At 41.5% G+C, this 17,808-nt stretch overlaps 1 protein-coding gene across 1 annotated transcript in view; it reads left to right on the top strand.

Moving 5' to 3' along the window:
* The window catches only part of LOC126188596 (nephrin-like), a 403,181-nt gene that overhangs the window by 148,047 nt on the left and 237,326 nt on the right, over positions 1–17,808 (top strand). Inside the window, exon 5 of the mRNA XM_049930197.1 lies at positions 532–662. Within this exon, the coding sequence (XP_049786154.1) occupies positions 532–662 (131 nt within the window). The remainder of the gene's footprint in view (positions 1–531; positions 663–17,808) is intronic.

Raw genomic sequence — 17,808 nt, 5'->3', positions numbered from 1 at the left:
TTCAGTGTGCTGCATAGTCTGTTTCCTTCGAAACGTCTAGGGGGATATGATCTAACCTTGTATCTTTGACATCCGGAATTATATGGATCCTTAAAAGGTTAATATTTATATATATATAACACAATTTTCGCCATGACTGGCTAGCGACTCTGTCACTTTTTATTGTTTATTGTTTATTGTTTAATGATAATCCGTTAACTGTTCGAACGAAAGTCAATAGCAAAATCCAGAGCATTGTGAAAGTGGTTCGATGAAACCTCTGCGAGGCACTTAAATGCGATTTGCTGAGGATGCATGTAGATGTAGAACTTTTATCACGGGATATTCCTGGCAAAGAGACATGTCCTTGTATTACCCACACGACATTTATTTATATGTGGCAGTTCAATAAATAGGAAAAATATCGCTACAAAATTTTCTCAAATATCTTTGTGCAGTTAACAAAAGCGAACTTACTTTTACTTTGTAGTTTCTCATCAATAAATAGATTTATCCCTAGCTTCTTCAAGTGACTTTTCTTTCTTTTTCCAGTCATGCCAATGGTGCAGCTCCATCTGGGACCGAACCTGGCAGCTGAGAACATCAAGGAAGGCAGCGACGTCTACTTTGAATGCAAGATGAAGGCTAATCCAGCAGCCTACAAGGTTGTTTGGACTAATAATGTGAGTATATAACTTTATAAAGTTGTAATTGAAGTAAAACACACCATTCTTGGTCTTACCTTGCACTAATTGCTTCGTCTTAACAGCCTTCCGTAACCTTTCTGCCCTTTAAACTTTTCTCCTACTTTTTATTACCTACTCAGGTACGCATCATAAGATGACAGACATATCTTAATAAGGATCTAATATATTTAGTTATACAACGACAGCTGTATATCATGTACAGATGCCAAATGTAACAATCAACTAATGACAGTGTGTTGATTTTATGTAAGAACTTATTATCAGCTGAGAACCTTTAGATTCACTGGATATGCAAACATTTCCATCAGTTTTATCCTCTTCTAAGTAAAGCACTGACAATTCCAAGTTCCCATAAAGGGGCTTACACTGTTTGAACTTCAATAACACGAAGAAACTTCACAAATATTTAATTTTTAAGTCACGTAGATGGTCACAGTACTACTGATGATGCTTTACTATTAAAGTTGTTGACCTGTCCTCCTTTGGGAAGAGTATAGTGTCTGCAACACTGCGGAACAGATCGGAGCACATGTGTTACGCGTATGTCACTTTGGAATGGATTCACAAGCAGTCGTCAAGCATACCTGGCTTTGTTGCGTAGAAGATGCCGTCAAAGTTCCCAACAGAAAAAGTCTACTCCGTTAAACTGGGAGAACTGGCAGGAAATTGAACACCCTCGCGTCAGCCAAACCACCCTTCAACATACCGTTCATCCAGGAATTGGCGCACATCATGATGATAATGTGACAGCGCACTGTCTTGTTGTCAAAAAACAATCTTGATCTCGGTGCAGTTGGTAACAGCTGCTACAAATCGTTGGTAAGGTACTTTACAACTGTTACTGTTCGTTCAAAGAAGAATGGCCCTACAAGTAGAACACCATATTGATAACCCAGGAATGTTAACAGTTCGTTCTTGAATTACATGTGGATTATTCGTTGCAGTTACAATCCATTTAAACGAGATTTCATCAGACCAAACGAGACCAGTCAATTGTTCACTGTCGCAAATCCAGTCGCAAAATTCGAGGCTCCTATACAGATCGTTCTCATTCATTGACCGAAGCAACGAGTGAATATAAGATATCCAAATTTCTTGCTTTAACGCATTCGGGAGGACGACGGTTCAATCCCGCGTCCGGCCATCCTGATTAAGGTTTTCCGTGATTTCCCTAAATCACTCCAGGCAAATACCGGGATGGTTCCTCTGAAAGGGCACGGCCGACTCCCTTCCCTAATCTGATGAGACCGATGACCTCGCTGTCTGGTCTCCTTCCCCAAACAACCCAACCCAGGTCTTGTTTTAAAGGCGAGCGGGATTAGCCGAGGTGATGCATTCATGGACTGTGCGGCTGGTCCTGGCGGAGGTTCGAGTCGTCCCTCGGGCATGGGTGTGAGTGTTTGTCCTTAGGATAATTTAGGTTAAATAGTGTGTAAGCTCAGGGACTGATGATCTTAGCAGTTAAGTCCCATAAGATTTCACACAAATTTTTTTCTTGCTTTAAAATGAGGTGAACACTCGATTAGCTTCCAGCTGATTCACACGCAGCTTGCTATATAGACTTCTCAGGAAACCTTGTGTAAGCTTCTACCACGGCATCCACCCCTCTGTCGTCATCCGCTATTTATGCCCTCCGGCCACACCGCCCTCCTCCAGGCCACACAGTCTTCCTTCCCTCTCAAATTTGTCGTTTAATTTCGTAATTTTACAAGTGAAAGTGGTTCAGTATTAGTCTCCTCCCGCCATCCTCTATGTACTTGTTTCAAGTTCTCACATTCGAAATAACGTTTTAATATCCGCCCTTTTAGCTCCAAGGACAACTTCCTAGCCATATCTTTATTTACCTATAGTTACTGGCAACTGAAAACAAACAAAAGAAAAGTATAAATGTCGGCATACACAAGACATGAGAGAACCATAGAGGTTGTAGGGCGCTTATAACGTGAGTAGTTTCTGTCATACTACCGTTTATAAACAGTTTTTTGCTGTAAAAGTAGCTTCGCGGAAATAACTGACAACGTTCATCACATTTAATCGTGAACCGAATAGCTTTTTCACAAGTCTTTGTGATATCACGAACGAATGTAAATCATATCACGCCACTGCTGCGTAGACGTCAAACAAGGAACGGTATCGCAGTAATTAATGTATAAAAGGCAATGCTTATTACAGGCAGCTATGGATTTCTGTACAAGAACATCAGAAACAAGACAAATGGAGACTCATCGAACTTCTATATAAAAGCGCCGTCAGGGATCCTTTTTGCTTCCTTACGCTCCGTCTGCACGTCTGCAAGGAGAAGATTGATAACCCACCCGGCTAGCCTCTGACCGAAAACGTCGCGCCAACGTGCGCCGTAATCCGTCATAGACGCAGCTCCCACCTTATAATGAAGTGCCTGTCGGCCCTCTTTTCTTTTTCCCTTTTTTAAATTTTCAGCGTTTAACATCGGTAAATGGTTAATAGGTGTCAAACTGACCCTCCTTTTTCTGGGTCAATGACTCCCTCTACAGGTGCGAGTTACTTCCAACTTTTATTCCAGAAACGAAGAGCGAGACATTCGTCTTTTTAACTAGTGGTGAAAACTAATGAAAAAAAGAAAAGGGATTAGAATATTTTTTTAAATTTCTCTGAATGAATATTACAGACAGATCGAATATTAGGAGTGGGTTTTTCTTTAGAGACTGGAAATCCTGAAAGAATCAAGTTCTATGTGCCAGTAGTGCTTATAGTGTTCAAATTTTGTAACTGAGATAAAGCTTTTGTCGCTAATATCTGTGTCTGTGCCATAAGTGTGCACTTATGTAACGATGCGATTTGTTCAGTATATGGCATCCACCCAAGCCGAATGAATTGATTTATATATTTTATCATCGACTGAGGTTACAATAAAATAAATACATCCTGAACAGCTTGAATCCTACAACGTTATGAGGTCGAAACTCGGAAGTAAAGAAAAAATTTGTAAAGGATAGCTATTCGAGAGTAACAGAAATTTCAGAAAATGTTTTCTGATACTGATAACGTGCAGCGTATTACGTGTTTTATTATATTTTCATGGGCAGTTATAAAACAAATCCTTACTAGGTGTTAAAAATGTTTATCTTATGAGATGTTTAAGAGGACTGGTACATGAAGAAGTATCAAAACTTCGATTTTTTTACTTTTTGTCTTACAAAATTCTCTATAGTTTTCTGAACTACAGAATGTTTACTTCGAGGAAATTGCACCGAAGATAGCTCCAAAAAATGGAGAATTTGAAAGTAGCTGCACACATGGCGGCGCCCCCATGACACGCAGAAAACCCTGTTAAAAACACAATTTTGTTCTCTCCATAAGAATTCCTTGCCGTTTGGTATAACGGAGGTTCTAAAACTTAGATGTAGGGATCTTAGTGACACCAGATTATTAGAAAAGTATTTACGTGCTAGGACTCTAAACCCAAATCAGAGTCTTAACCACTAAAGAGCTATATATGGGAAAACATACCAAACACAGTTCTGGTAGTACTAAATACTTCTAAAACAGATGTGCTTGATGCTTTGCTATGATTCAGTGATGGTGTAGTGTCAAGATGTAAGGTTATGAAATTGATCGGAGTGTTTGGTGTATTGAATACGCTAAGAGATTTAATGGCCATTGACAGCAGGAGACGAAAGCAAAGAAATCAGTGTTGAAAGCCACCATATAAGATGGAATAAGAACAAGAAGTCTCAAAATGAAACGGGTGGTAGGACAACACGGGGAACGAGATGAATACGGGACTAGATGCCTTTGTGTTATGCATGTTAGATATAAAACATACTTCACTAAAAAGGAAGATTATTTTTACAACTTACATTTGAGAGCTAAAGATTTTTAAAGAAAAGCTTTGATGTAATTACTGAACCGGTTCACAAATATTATTAAACAGTTTTCTGCGCAATAATTTATGACAGCAACAGTGTAAAGACCGTCCAGAAAAAATCAAACTTTTGCTTTGTTTTTTATTTTTAGATATGTGTACCTATACTGTTTATAAATAATTAACACGCCTTATTTAATTTGCAACAGAAAATTCAATTCAGGAAACAGTGTGAGTCCAAAAGCTGTGGCTCATAAACCAAAACGATAAGACCTGTTAAAAGATGGCTGAGAGTTGCATGGGTTTACAACTCTCACATCTTGAGCTACGCTATTTATGCAACTGACAACTGACAATATTTAAAACATTCCCCCTTTTGCTCACTAACCTGCCCCTTAAGGGGGGTAGGACGTCAAACGGGCCGACTTGGAGCAGGAGAGGCACCACAGGACATTTTATTTTCTACTGTCTATACTTTTACAAATAAGATCTAGAATCTATTTAATTTATGAAAAAATGAATGAGCTGTTACGTTTTAAACTTTATGTTTAGAAAAAAATCAAATTTTGTAGTTAATTATCTCAATATTTACCACAGTTTTTAATAGATTTGGAAAACTCTAGAGTTTCATACACCTGGAAGTATGGTTTGTATGCTGTGCAAAAGTCATGAAAGAATCTCCCTTACTTGTGAAGAAAAATGTACCTATAGCAACAAATGCAGCCAACACTAAGTGAAAAAAATGATGAAATTTCATGTGTAAAAAAAATTATTTTGTTATGTTTTTGAACTTCCGCTGCTACGAGTTTGAATTCTGAATCCTTCCTGGTCATGCTTACAAAGTTTTTTGAATTTACTTGTAAAAGTATAGACAGTGGAAATTATAATGTCCTGTGGTGCCTCTCTTGCTCCAAGTCGTCCCGTTTGACGTCCTACCTTCCTTAAGAGAAAACTACAGATACTTTACTTCCACCTAAATTGCTACAAACTACGCCCCAAAATATATTTTCTTTCGTGTGCAGTACTCAGCGTCCAGAGATCTCGCCGTCTTACTTGTAATAGCATTAACACGCTACCTTGTTCAGCATTGTCTCAAGAAGCAACACTGAAACCATTTATAAGACAATAACAAAAGCATGTACCTTTTTTGTGTTGGATAGACCGTGCTGCGGTCACCTCCTTAAGTTAAGAGGTCTTCGACTTCATCAAAATATAGTATTTCATGACGACACACTCAAAACTGAACTGTAACTGTGAAAGAGAGATACAAGTATACTGCAAGTCACTGTGACAATAGACAACACTTATTACACGTTTTAATATATTTTCTTGTGCAGCCATAAAACGAAGCCTGACCGGGTATCAAAAATATTTATCAAATGAAGTGTTTAAGGAGACTAGTACGTGAAGATATGTCAAGAAATCGATCTGTTATACAGCCTACAGCAGTCAATGTGTACTGACGTCTCTGGTGTTGTTGATCTGAGCGTAATATTTCTGTGTTTGGCAAACAGTAAACCTATGATTAGGAAACAAAGATGCAAGGTGGCATATCAAATACATTTCGGTGAAATAGGCGTGAATGCAATACTGGCGCATTAGATGTCAGCCAAACACGTGAGAAGTGGGCTGGTAGTTGAGTGTCGGCCGTAGCGTCACATGAAGGTAGCGGAGAAGATTCCGGAAGGAAGGAAACATTCAAGTGAGCGCTCTTGCATGACCGACCACCAGCTACAACACAGTGCCAGGAACGTGCGCTGAAAACCCGTAAACGTTCCACGAGCCCATCACCTTCCGCGGAAAGGAATCACCTTGACGCCTGAAATATCTCTCGACAGACTTGTCTCTGACGTATCTCTCTGTGTGCTGAACGACCCACCACACATATTCCTTCACAGAGACACCTTGTGGCTCGGTGAATGTGTTTAGCCTGACGTGTCGAATTTCTCAGTTAGTTTCATGTTCAATGGACCTTTATATGATTAAAAGTAATGATGTGGAACAAGAATTTTTACATTCAGATTCCACATTCATATGTAAAAATGGCTACACTCTGACCTAGTACTTTTTTAAATTCAAATTTCGCTTTGTAACTCCTAGTCACCATATTTTTGAACTCACAAAAATTGAAATTCTTCTGTGGATCGGAATGAATCGTCAAGGAGGAAATTTTTCAGTTTGTTTTCAAACTTAACTTTGCTCAGTGTCATTTAAAATGGTTCAAATGGCTCTGAACACTATGGGACCTAACATCGGGGGTACTCAGTAACCTAGAACTTAGAACTACAGAAACCTAACTAACCTAAGGACATCACACATATCCATGCCCGAGGCAGGATTCGAACCTGCGACCGTAGCAGTTACACGGTTCCGGACTGAAGCGCCTAGAACCGCTCGGCCACCGCTCAGTGTCATTTATTTTATATTATTCTCCTGATGTTGTCATTACATACATTATTGTTCCGTATGAACTGCAGTGGATTATATAAAAGAAACGGCAGGAGGAACTCAATAAAGTCAGACTCAGTAGTCAAAATTCCAAACAACTAACCAGATACCTACTAGATGATCATAGATGAGCACGACGATATACTATTGCTACAGCCTAGTTTTGAGCAATAAAGGATTTTTGTGTTAAAGATGAGTTGCTCCAGAACATTGTTCCATTTGACATTACTGTATGAACAACCTACACAGTTTTTCAGTGATTCAAAGCGCTAATTTGCCTGAACTGTTCCTTAGGAGTACCTCTATGCGTTTTCTCCTGTTTAATATCTCATCAGTTTGCAAATCCGAACATTTGGAAGACTCCCCTCTACTTGTTATTTCTTCATATACTTCTATATTGATGCTTTGCAACCCACCATGCGGTACGTGGTGAAGGGTATCCCGTACCACTACTAGTAGTCATTTCCTTTACTGTTCCACTCGCTAATAGAGCGAGGGAAAAACGGCTGTCTATGTACCTCTGCATGAGCTTTAGTTTCTCGTATCCTAATTTCGTGGTCCTTACAGTCAAATCTGTTGCAGGCAGCAGAATCGTTCTCCACTGAGTTTCAAATGCCGATTCTCTACATTTTCTCAACAGCGTTCTGTGAAAGGAAGGTCGCCTTGCTTCAGTGGATTCTCATTTGAGTTCCCGAAGTATTTCCGCAATATTTGGGCATTGTTTGAACGTATCTGTAACAAATCTAGAAGTCCGCCTCTGAATTGCTTGGATATCTTCCTTAAATCGGGCTGGAACGGATTCGGAACTCTCGAGCCGAACTTAAGAATAGATTGCAGCGGCGTCCTATGTGCAGTCTCCTCTACAGGTGACCATACTTTTCGTAGATTTCTGCCAATAAACGGAAGTCGACCATTCTCTTTCGCTACCACAATCCTTACTTGGTCGTTCCATTCCATGTCGCTTTGTAACGTTACTCCCAGATATTAAAACGACGTGACTGTATCAAGCAGTACGTACTACTCTTGCTATATCCGAATATTACAGGTTTGTTTATGCTACTCATCCGCATTAATTTATATTTTCGTACATTTAGTGCTAGCTGTCATTTATTACACAAACTAGAAATTTTGTGTAAGTCATCTTGTATCCTCCTAAAGTCTCTAAACTTAGACACCTTACCGTACGCTACATCACCATCAGCGAACAACTACAGGTTGCTGCCACCGTGTCCGCCAAATCATTTATGTATATAGAGAACAACAGCGGTCCAGCCACACTTTCCTGATGCACTCCTAACAAACTTGTCTCTGATGAATACTTGCCGCAGAGGACACAGTACTGTGTCCAATAACTTAGGAAGTCTTCGAGCCACTCACATACCTGTGAATCTATTCCATATGATAGTACCTTCTTTAACAGCCAGTAATGGTTCAACGTGTCAAATGCTTTCCAAAAATCTACAAAAACGGAAGCTACATGTTGTCTTTCATCCATAGTTCGCAGTATATCAAGTGAGAAAAGGGCAAGCTGAGTTTCGCAAGAGCGATGATTTCTAAAGCCATGTTGGTTCGCGGACATAAGCTTGTCGGTCTCAAGAAAATGTATTGTATATTCGAAATGACAATGTATTCAAGAATTCTGCAGCAAAGCAACGTTACAGGTATTGCCCTGTAATTTTGTGGGTCCGTTCAATTGCCCTTATTATCTACAGGAGTCCCCTGTGCTTTTGTCCAGTTGTCTCGGACTTGTTGCTAAGCGAGAGATTCGCGATATACGGAAATTAGGCAAAGGTCCTATGCTGTAGAGTACTCTTTGAAACATCGAATTTGGATTCCACCTGGAATGAGTGACTCATTTGGTTTCAACTCTACAGTAGGGATGCTTGTTATTATGGCGTCCTTACCAGAGTGTACTGGATGGTCAGATGACGATATGTCCGCATCATCCTCCTGCGTGAAATATTTCTTAAAAGTGAAGCTTTAAACATCGGCTTTCGTTTTGATATCTTCAACTACCTTACCAGACTGGCCAGTAAGTGACTGGATGGAAGCCTGAAATCCTCTTAGCGATAGTACATAGGACCAGATTTTTGTGAGGTTTTCTGCCCGATCTTTTGCTAAGGTATGACGGTGGTAGTTGTATGATTGATGCACGGATAGTTACCGACTTCCGCCTGGCGTTATTTGCTCGTTCTCTTTAAACCTATAGTGTAGCAGCCTCTGTCTGTCTTCAACATGTGTTGTACGTATCAATGGTGTAGAACAACTTTGTGTGCAGAACTGAGTTCCCTGGTGACTTTTTAAATTGAGAGTAAGACCATTTGCAAAAAGCCACTATATAATACTTTTAAGAATATCATTTACCTATTCTTCTGTTGCTATATGTACGTTTGGATTAATTGCAGTACTAGTGTCATTCGGAGAAATAATTAATTCTACTTGTTGTATATTTGACGGCAGGTAGTTTACGTATACGAGAAACAATAATTTTTAGACTTGGGGAAGCCCATGATTTCCCTCCAGTCACAAGATTAGCCATGCCTATGCAGGCTGAATTATTATGAACAACCATTGGCATTCTCTCCGTTAGACATGTCATTGACGGCTATGAGATATAACTTTCTCATTAATGGAATACGGTTTTTCGTGGAAACCGAATTTCATTGTCTGTTTAGCTGACGCACTACTAGGACATATAATAATACTGTCAATATTTTATCATACCGCCGTTGTGGAAATACGTCTTGAACGGCAAAGTGTTACGAACACGTCCACTTTTGCATTGCCACACAGCCTATGACAAATTTTCTAATCTGGCGTGTATAACTATTAATGTGCCACCTATTACAATGTTGCACAACGATCTATTATCGCTTTTCGACAAAGTTTCTATGACTGATGAAATTTCCTTAAATTTCGAACAAAAGTGTAATGAATGATCTGATTTGCCAAGATTGAGACAAAGTTCACGACACAATATAGGTTAACACTTCATGACAAATTTTTCAAAGAATATACACTTACTACCTCTGACACAGGTAGAAAATACGGTGGAGAGTAAACCCGTCCTACTCTACTGAAAATTCGTCACAGTGAACCCTTCTTCAGAACTGCCGAAATTCGAAAAATTCTTGGCACATAGGTCTCGGAAAAGACAAGCACAAGTAACCCCTGAAGATATTACAGTCCATGACATGCATAAAGCCGCCACCGTAGAAAAATGGAATGTAAGATATCTGCCATTAAGTAAATGTGCTAAAATAGCGTGTCTAGAGTTACAGATGACAGAAACAATTTTATAACCGATGAAAACTACAGGAGTTACGTGTTGTCAAATGCAAATCTGCCACGAAAAATATATAACTGTCTCCACCATCTTTATGTCTTTGTTCTATATGACGCATAGCCTTCGAAATTGAAGGAAATGTCGTCCCTATATTCACCCAACATTTACGACGAAATCCTTCCGTGAAGCTTTCCAAGTCGTAATGTCCCTCTTATTTTTGTCGGAGAAATGTCCGGAAACCAAAATCGGCAATCTGCGTAAATAAATTTGTTTTTATCATCTCCACATCTGCGAACGTGTGCGAGCAGGGAAGGATGGAATAAACGTTATGAAACTGAAAAACAAAGAACCGCTACTGTAAAAGAGAAACAAAACAATAACGAAAACAGATACAGACTCTTCGAAACATCTTAGCACAACTGTGCAAAATTAATTATTCTCGTGGGTAACATTATTTTGTCTCTCGCAAAACACAAACAGCCAGTCTCCTTTACACGCGCAGAATTAGTCTCGTCAACGGAACGTGAGTCCTGCATCCGGCGATGGGGTTAGAGTCCACAACTATTACTCTAGTACAAACCCAAGTACATAACTAGGTCGTCACCATTGAGCCCAGTTGCCTGTTCTGGTGTACTTTGTCGTGGACTTGACAGCCCACAAGACATTAGAGGAGAGGTTTTAAGCGGTTCGCCACGTCGGCAGTTCTGCGGAGAATCTCTTCATTCCTTACCATATCAGTCCATCATACTCTAAAATATCGTATGGAGCACAACATCTGAAATTCTGCCTTGCCAACTTCACTCTCTTCACATAAGCGCCACTGTCATCAGACAAAACCATCACTAGTCGATAGTCCGAACAACTGATACAGGTTCTGTTCAATACCATCTATTACCTATCTTCATTACACACCGTGAACCCTGGGGGATATTTATTGTTGCTCGTAATACACGCCCATAAGCCACATGAATCATTCCGTCGTAGATTGTGCTCTAAAAATGAACAGCATAGAGACAGAAGTGATGACACTTTCTGAAGAACCTGACCGTCATTTTGCAGCACAATGCTCAAACACGTACAGTGCAAGCTATACTGATTTATTTGACTCATGGGGCAGCCAAGTGCTATACCACCCACCGCACTCCCCTGACTTAAGCTCTCGTGAATTCAACTCGATTTATAAACTGAAGGAAACGCTTCATGGTATTCGCTTCAGAGCTGCTATCAATTCGTCGGGCAATAGACCACGCTGCTCGAATTGTCAACACAACTGGCACTGCTAAGAATAACCCCCACATCGCTGGCAACGGGTTATACACAATGCTGTTGACTGCTTTAAAGGTCAGTAAAACTTTGAAACACGTATATACACTCCTGGAAATTGAAATAAGAACACCGTGAATTCATTGTCCCAGGAAGGGGAAACTTTATTGACACATTCCTGGGGTCAGATACATCACATGATCACACTGACAGAACCACAGGCACATAGACACAGGCAACAGAGCATGCACAATGTCGGCACTAGTACAGTGTATATCCACCTTTCGCAGCAATGCAGGCTGCTATTCTCCCATGGAGACGATCGTAGAGATGCTGGATGTAGTCCTGTGGAACGGCTTGCCATGCCATTTCCACCTGGCGCCTCAGTTGGACCAGCGTTCGTGCTGGACGTGCAGACCGCGTGAGACGACGCTTCATCCAGTCCCAAACATGCTCAATGGGGGACAGATCCGGAGATCTTGCTGGCCAGGGTAGTTGACTTACACCTTCTAGCGCACGTTGGGTGGCACGGGATACATGCGGACGTGCATTGTCCTGTTGGAACAGCAAGTTCCCTTGCCGGTCTAGGAATGGTAGAACGATGGGTTCGATGACGGTTTGGATGTACCGTGCACTATTCAGTGTCCCCTCGACGATCACCAGTGGTGTACGGCCAGTGTAGGAGATCGCTCCCCACACCATGATGCCGGGTGTTGGCCCTGTGTGCCTCGGTCGTATGCAGTCCTGATTGTGGCGCTCACCTGCACGGCGCCAAACACGCATACGACCATCATTGGCACCAAGGCAGAAGCGACTCTCATCGCTGAAGACGACACGTCTCCATTCGTCCCTCCATTCACGCCTGTCGCGACACCACTGGAGGCGGGCTGCACGATGTTGGGGCGTGAGCGGAAGACGGCCTAACGGTGTGTGGGACCGTAGCCCAGCTTCATGGAGACGGTTGCGAATGGTCCTCGCCGATACCCCAGGAGCAACAGTGTCCCTAATTTGCTGGGAAGTGGCGGTGCGGTCCCCTACGGCACTGCGTAGGATCCTACGGTCTTGGCGTGCATCCGTGCGTCGCTACGGTCCGGTCCCAGGTCGACGGGCACGTGCACCTTCCGCCGACCACTGGCGACAACATAGATGTACTGTGGAGACCTCACGCCCCACGTGTTGAGCAATGCCACCCGGCCTCCCGCATGCCCACTATACGCCCTCGCTCAAAGTCCGTCAACTGCACATACGGTTCACGTCCACGCTGTCGCGGCATGCTACCAGTGTTAAAGACTGCGATGGAGCTCCGTATGCCACGGCAAACTGGCTGACACTGACGGCGGCGGTGCACAAATGCTGCGCAGCTAGCGCCATTCGACGGCCAACACCGCGGTTCCTGGTGTGTCCGCTGTGCCGTGCGTGTGATCATTGCTTGTACAGCCCTCTCGCAGTGTCCGGAGCAAGTATGGTGGGTCTGACACACCGGTGTCAATGTGTTCTTTTTTCCATTTCCAGGAGTGTACTTTGTACGAGCTGTAAATAAGTAGTTGCCACTATTAAACTTCCTACCCTCGTATTATAACATGTGGTTATCGACCTATAGAATTCCCCATGTTCTTGTTCTCTAATTTCTTTCTGCCGTCATGAATTTTGCTTTCTCATTACTACATTTATTTTTGTTCTTATTTTAGTTCCCTCTCCTCCTTCACTTGCTGCGTCCAGCGCTCCCTGTATCACAATGTTGAACAAGAGAGGCGAGATTACATGTCCTTGCCTGACTCCTGTTTGTAAGCCAAGCTCCTTCGATTATTCTCCATCTATTTTCACTATCCCTTTCGAGCCTCTCAGTGACTTTCACAAGATTTATGATCTTCTTCGATGTTCCATATCTCCGTATTTTCTCCCATAACTTCTCTCTGGATATACTGTCATAGGCTTTCTTAAAACCAACAAATGGTATAGCCATTATTCTGTTACACTCCCAATATTTGGATATGGCTACTTTCAGTGTGAATACCTGGTCTGTAGCTGAACGATTCTTCATAAATCTGCTTGTTTCTCATTTATTATCTCGTTTTAAGATGGTTCTAATTTTTTCTCTAGGATCTTGGAGAACATTTCATAGGCGGTGCTAGTTAATAAAATGCCTCTATATTTCCTGAATTGTTTGTCGCACTTTTTATGAACTGATACTATTATCGCTTCTGTCCACTCGTGTGCATTCTTTATTCATTCTCGATGTTTAGGTATTTGTTTGGGAATTTTTATTGCTCCTTTCTTACACAATTCAGCTGTTATTCCATGTCTCCTAGGAGCTTAGTTGTCTTTTAATATCTTGATTGTGTCTATTGTCTCTTTCATCATCGGAGGTTCCACGAAGGGATCTACACTGTAACAATCATCTTGTTCCTACATTTCTGCAGTTCTATCTTCTACGCTTAGAAGCTGATCAAGATATTCTTTCCAAATATCCACACCTTTAGGTATTTGCAGATTTGTATTGCCGCCTTTATCTTTAATGCCGTACACCTGTGGTATATACCTTTCTCCGAAAAATCTTACTGATCTGTAAAAGTCTCTTGCAGTCCCTGCACTTTTGTTCTCCACTGTTATATTGAATAAACTATCCTCATGTTCTCTCTTTTTCCTTCTGAGAAAATTTTTAGCTTCTCTATTAACATTTTCATCTGCTTCTTTACTTTTGTTGGAATCCTCTTGTAGGTGTTTCTCCTTCACTCCTCCTTTTCTTTCACTTTTTGCTCACATTCTTCTGAAAACTACTGATTTTTCTTTAATTTCTTTTTCCGCGTACTTCTAGTGCCGCTTCTTTAACGTTTGTTTTTATCCTTCCCCAGTGGTCTTCAATTGGAAACTTGTGGTAAGGACTATGGGACCGAACTGCTGAGGTCATCGGTCCCTAGACTTACGCAATATCTAATCTAACTTGAATTAACTTACACTAAGGAAACACACACACCCATGCCCAAGGGAGGACTCGAACCTCCGTCGGAGGGAGCCTGGTCTTCGATGTCAAGGTTTTCTTCCATTGCTAGAACATCAGATTTGTTTGGCAGCTTAATGACAAACTCCTATGCTTTGCCGTTATCCTTCAATCTGTGGATGTCAATGTTACGGTCTTTTATGCTTCCACCCTCCCCCCTCGACTTCTCTATGGTTACTCTTAGGCGTACCTCTTCTATGACTAATGGTCTGTGCCTGCCTCGGCTCCCCTTATGGTTTCCACATTCATTATGCTGACTTGGGTCTTTGATCTACCAGGAGATGTTCTGTTTGGTTTTTTGTTCTTCCATCTGGTGATGCCCAAGTTACCTTGTGAATGTCCTTCCGAGGAGAGTGTGTACTCATAACCCTTAGGTTGGCTGCACTTGCACAGCTTAGTAGCCTGAGTCCATTTTCATTACTTTCCACTTGTAGTCTTTCATCCCAGCTATTCCTTTCCATATGATTTCCGTTCCAACTCTAGACACAATGGTGTCTTACAAATTACCCCAACGAAAATTTAATAAAAAATGTCTTTCTTTTCGTCCTACGCTTCCTCGGTCGGGGCATATAGCGTTAGTATTGTTATATTTGTGAATCTACCTTTTAGTCTCATGACAGCTGTTGTACTATCAATTGGTTGAAAATCAATTATTGCATCTGCTAAAGTTTTGCTGACTATAAAACCTACACCCTTCTGGAACTTTTCATCTTCAGATCCACTGTAATATAGAATGTGCCTGTCCGTTTCCACTTTTCCTGTTCCCGGATATCTAACTTCTTGCAGTGCTAAAAGATCCTTTTCATATCTTTCCAGTTCTTCTGACAGAATATTGAGAGCTCCAGGTGTTGTCAAAGTACTAATGTGCAACGTTCCAAATCGTAAGTCCTTCTTCCTAAGCCGTTTTCCATATTCTTTGTTTCTATTTTTCTCCCAGACCTTTTCTTGACGTATCGCAAGTTCTTTTCCCGAGACGGGTTGTTAGCCCAGTGCTCAACCCCCAACCTGGAGGACCAGTCCAGTTATTTTTTCACTGTAAGTATTTTATTTCCTCACTACCCTCAGACTCCGCTGTCCGCAGAGCTAACGAGCTTTCCCCAATTCCAATGGGGACGCTCCCTATGCAGGTAACTGGCAAATCCCCACATGGGATAAACAAATAGATGAATAAATAAATAAGTAAAAGTTGCTATTGCATTTTAGAACATCGTAACTTGACTCAAGGTGTAGTGCAAAAGCGTATCTGGTCGTGACGTCATCCTCGGACTCGGTGACGCTTCACTAAACGGAATGTTGTACATAAGAAAAATGGCAAGTAGTTCATGTTAAGTGTAACGTGGATTAATGAAGTCATACCGGCACCAAATATCACCACAATGCCACCCAGCGTCATTGCAGACGTGTCACACGATCGTATGATCGTCGCATCCTCCGCTCCTTAAACACACTTCATTCCTTCTCCCTATGCCTTTTCGGTGGGAGTCAGAACTGGGACACTCATCGTTGATATCACGCCTGGTCCACCATTCGAAAATTACTGCAACCAGTTCTGAAATGGTATCGGTACAAACTTCACATTGTTCACCGACTTTTCCCACGTGAAACTGCATTTCGAGAAGACTTTACAGTTACGTTTCTTGCAAGAGTTGAAGTTCAAGACTTGTGGTATAGGAAAATTTTCCGCGCAATGGGACAAGAAACACAATTTTCGCATTTGGGAATCGTCGTCGCCAACATATTCAAGAAGTTTCCATGCAGAGCGAATGAGTCACTGAGTGGTGTGGCCTCACGGCAAAGTTCATAATTGGTTAATATTTCTTTGAGGAACTCGAGCAAGGGCAAAGGAGACGCTGTCTTAACGTCACAGGTTACTGTGATCTGCTTCGCCGACATGAGAAGATCCCTGCACTGTTGGATAGAGGCGCTTTGGACTCAACAGTTCTGATACGCAGTGGAGCTCCGCCTCACATTATCCATAAAGTGACTCAGTTTCTCCGTAACAGATTTGGAGGAAACTAAATCAAAGGCAGATTGTTCCTAACTGTGTAACAACCAAGATCACCAGATACGAACCCTTTCATGTGGCGATTAAAATGGGTTTCTTCCAATGGTTTATTCGTTACTTCTCTTCAGCGTGTTCTTGGAAACGTTTCTATACGATTTTATTGCCCTTCGATTACTCGCTTTTCAATGGGGGCCGTCTCAAACAGCGAAAGTTTAATTTATCCACGCAGCACTTCTCATTAGGCTTCCAACAGGGCAGAGTTCGATGATGCATGGTATCCTGTTCTAGCAGAGGGGGCTGCGATGCTTGCTGCTTATGTCAAATATATTAATTTACACCATATTTGAAAATGGATGTATTTTATATTCAGAGAAGAGGGTAGAGGTTAGTCCATCAACAAATGGGTAGCGACTAACCTACCAACTGATCAGTCCGCTAATTTAGCGGACAATGAGGCGAATACTGTACGACTTGTAAGATTTTGAGAGTTGTCAAGCTTCTTTCCTATCCTGTCAGGGAGAAAGTCTTAATGTGTTACTAGGGTTGCTCACTCATCGTGGTTTTATATGTGCAAGTGTTGAGCCATCCATGCGTCCCTGGGTTTGGCCTTTAATTTTTGTGGTGTACTTCAGTCCCGATTTGCATAACACATTTGAACATTGACAGAGCTACAACATAAAATTTTTACTGTTTGGGTAAGAGTATGTAGGTGAATGTGAGAGAGAAGCGGAGGGAGCATTTCTATTTTAACTGTCATTATATTTTTAAAAAGCAGAATTTAATATCTTTTTATGATATTTATCTCGCACTATTTTATCGAAGGGGTTAACATCATCTCCGTTGAATGCCTTAAATCCATAAAAACTTATATACACAATTAACTTATTCCTACCTCATGCTGTTGGCAATAGACCTCTTTAACGTGGTAATTAAACTTTAGTTAAATTTCGAATATACCTTTAAAAGTATCGCACTCTTACTTTTCCATTACCTTCTAAAGAGAACAGTGGGCTTCCCAGTAAGGGCCAACGACCTGACGGCAATGGTAACACATGTTCGCTTCAGATCACCGAAGTTAAGCGCTTTCAGGCTTGGTTACCACTTGGATGGGTGACCGTCCGGTCTGCCAAGCTCTGTAGGCAAGCGGAATACGCTTAGCCCTCGTGATGCAAATTAAGGAGCTACTTGATTGAGACTTAGTGGCTCTGGTGACGAAAACTGACAATGGCCAGTAGATCGCCGAGCTGACCTCACGTTTCTCCATATCCGCATTCAGTG

The sequence above is a fragment of the Schistocerca cancellata genome, chromosome 5 (assembly GCF_023864275.1).
Source record: "Schistocerca cancellata isolate TAMUIC-IGC-003103 chromosome 5, iqSchCanc2.1, whole genome shotgun sequence".
NCBI lineage: Eukaryota > Metazoa > Arthropoda > Insecta > Orthoptera > Acrididae > Schistocerca > Schistocerca cancellata.
Note: the sequence above shows the minus strand (reverse complement) of the source record. Positions and strands in the feature narration are given on the sequence as shown.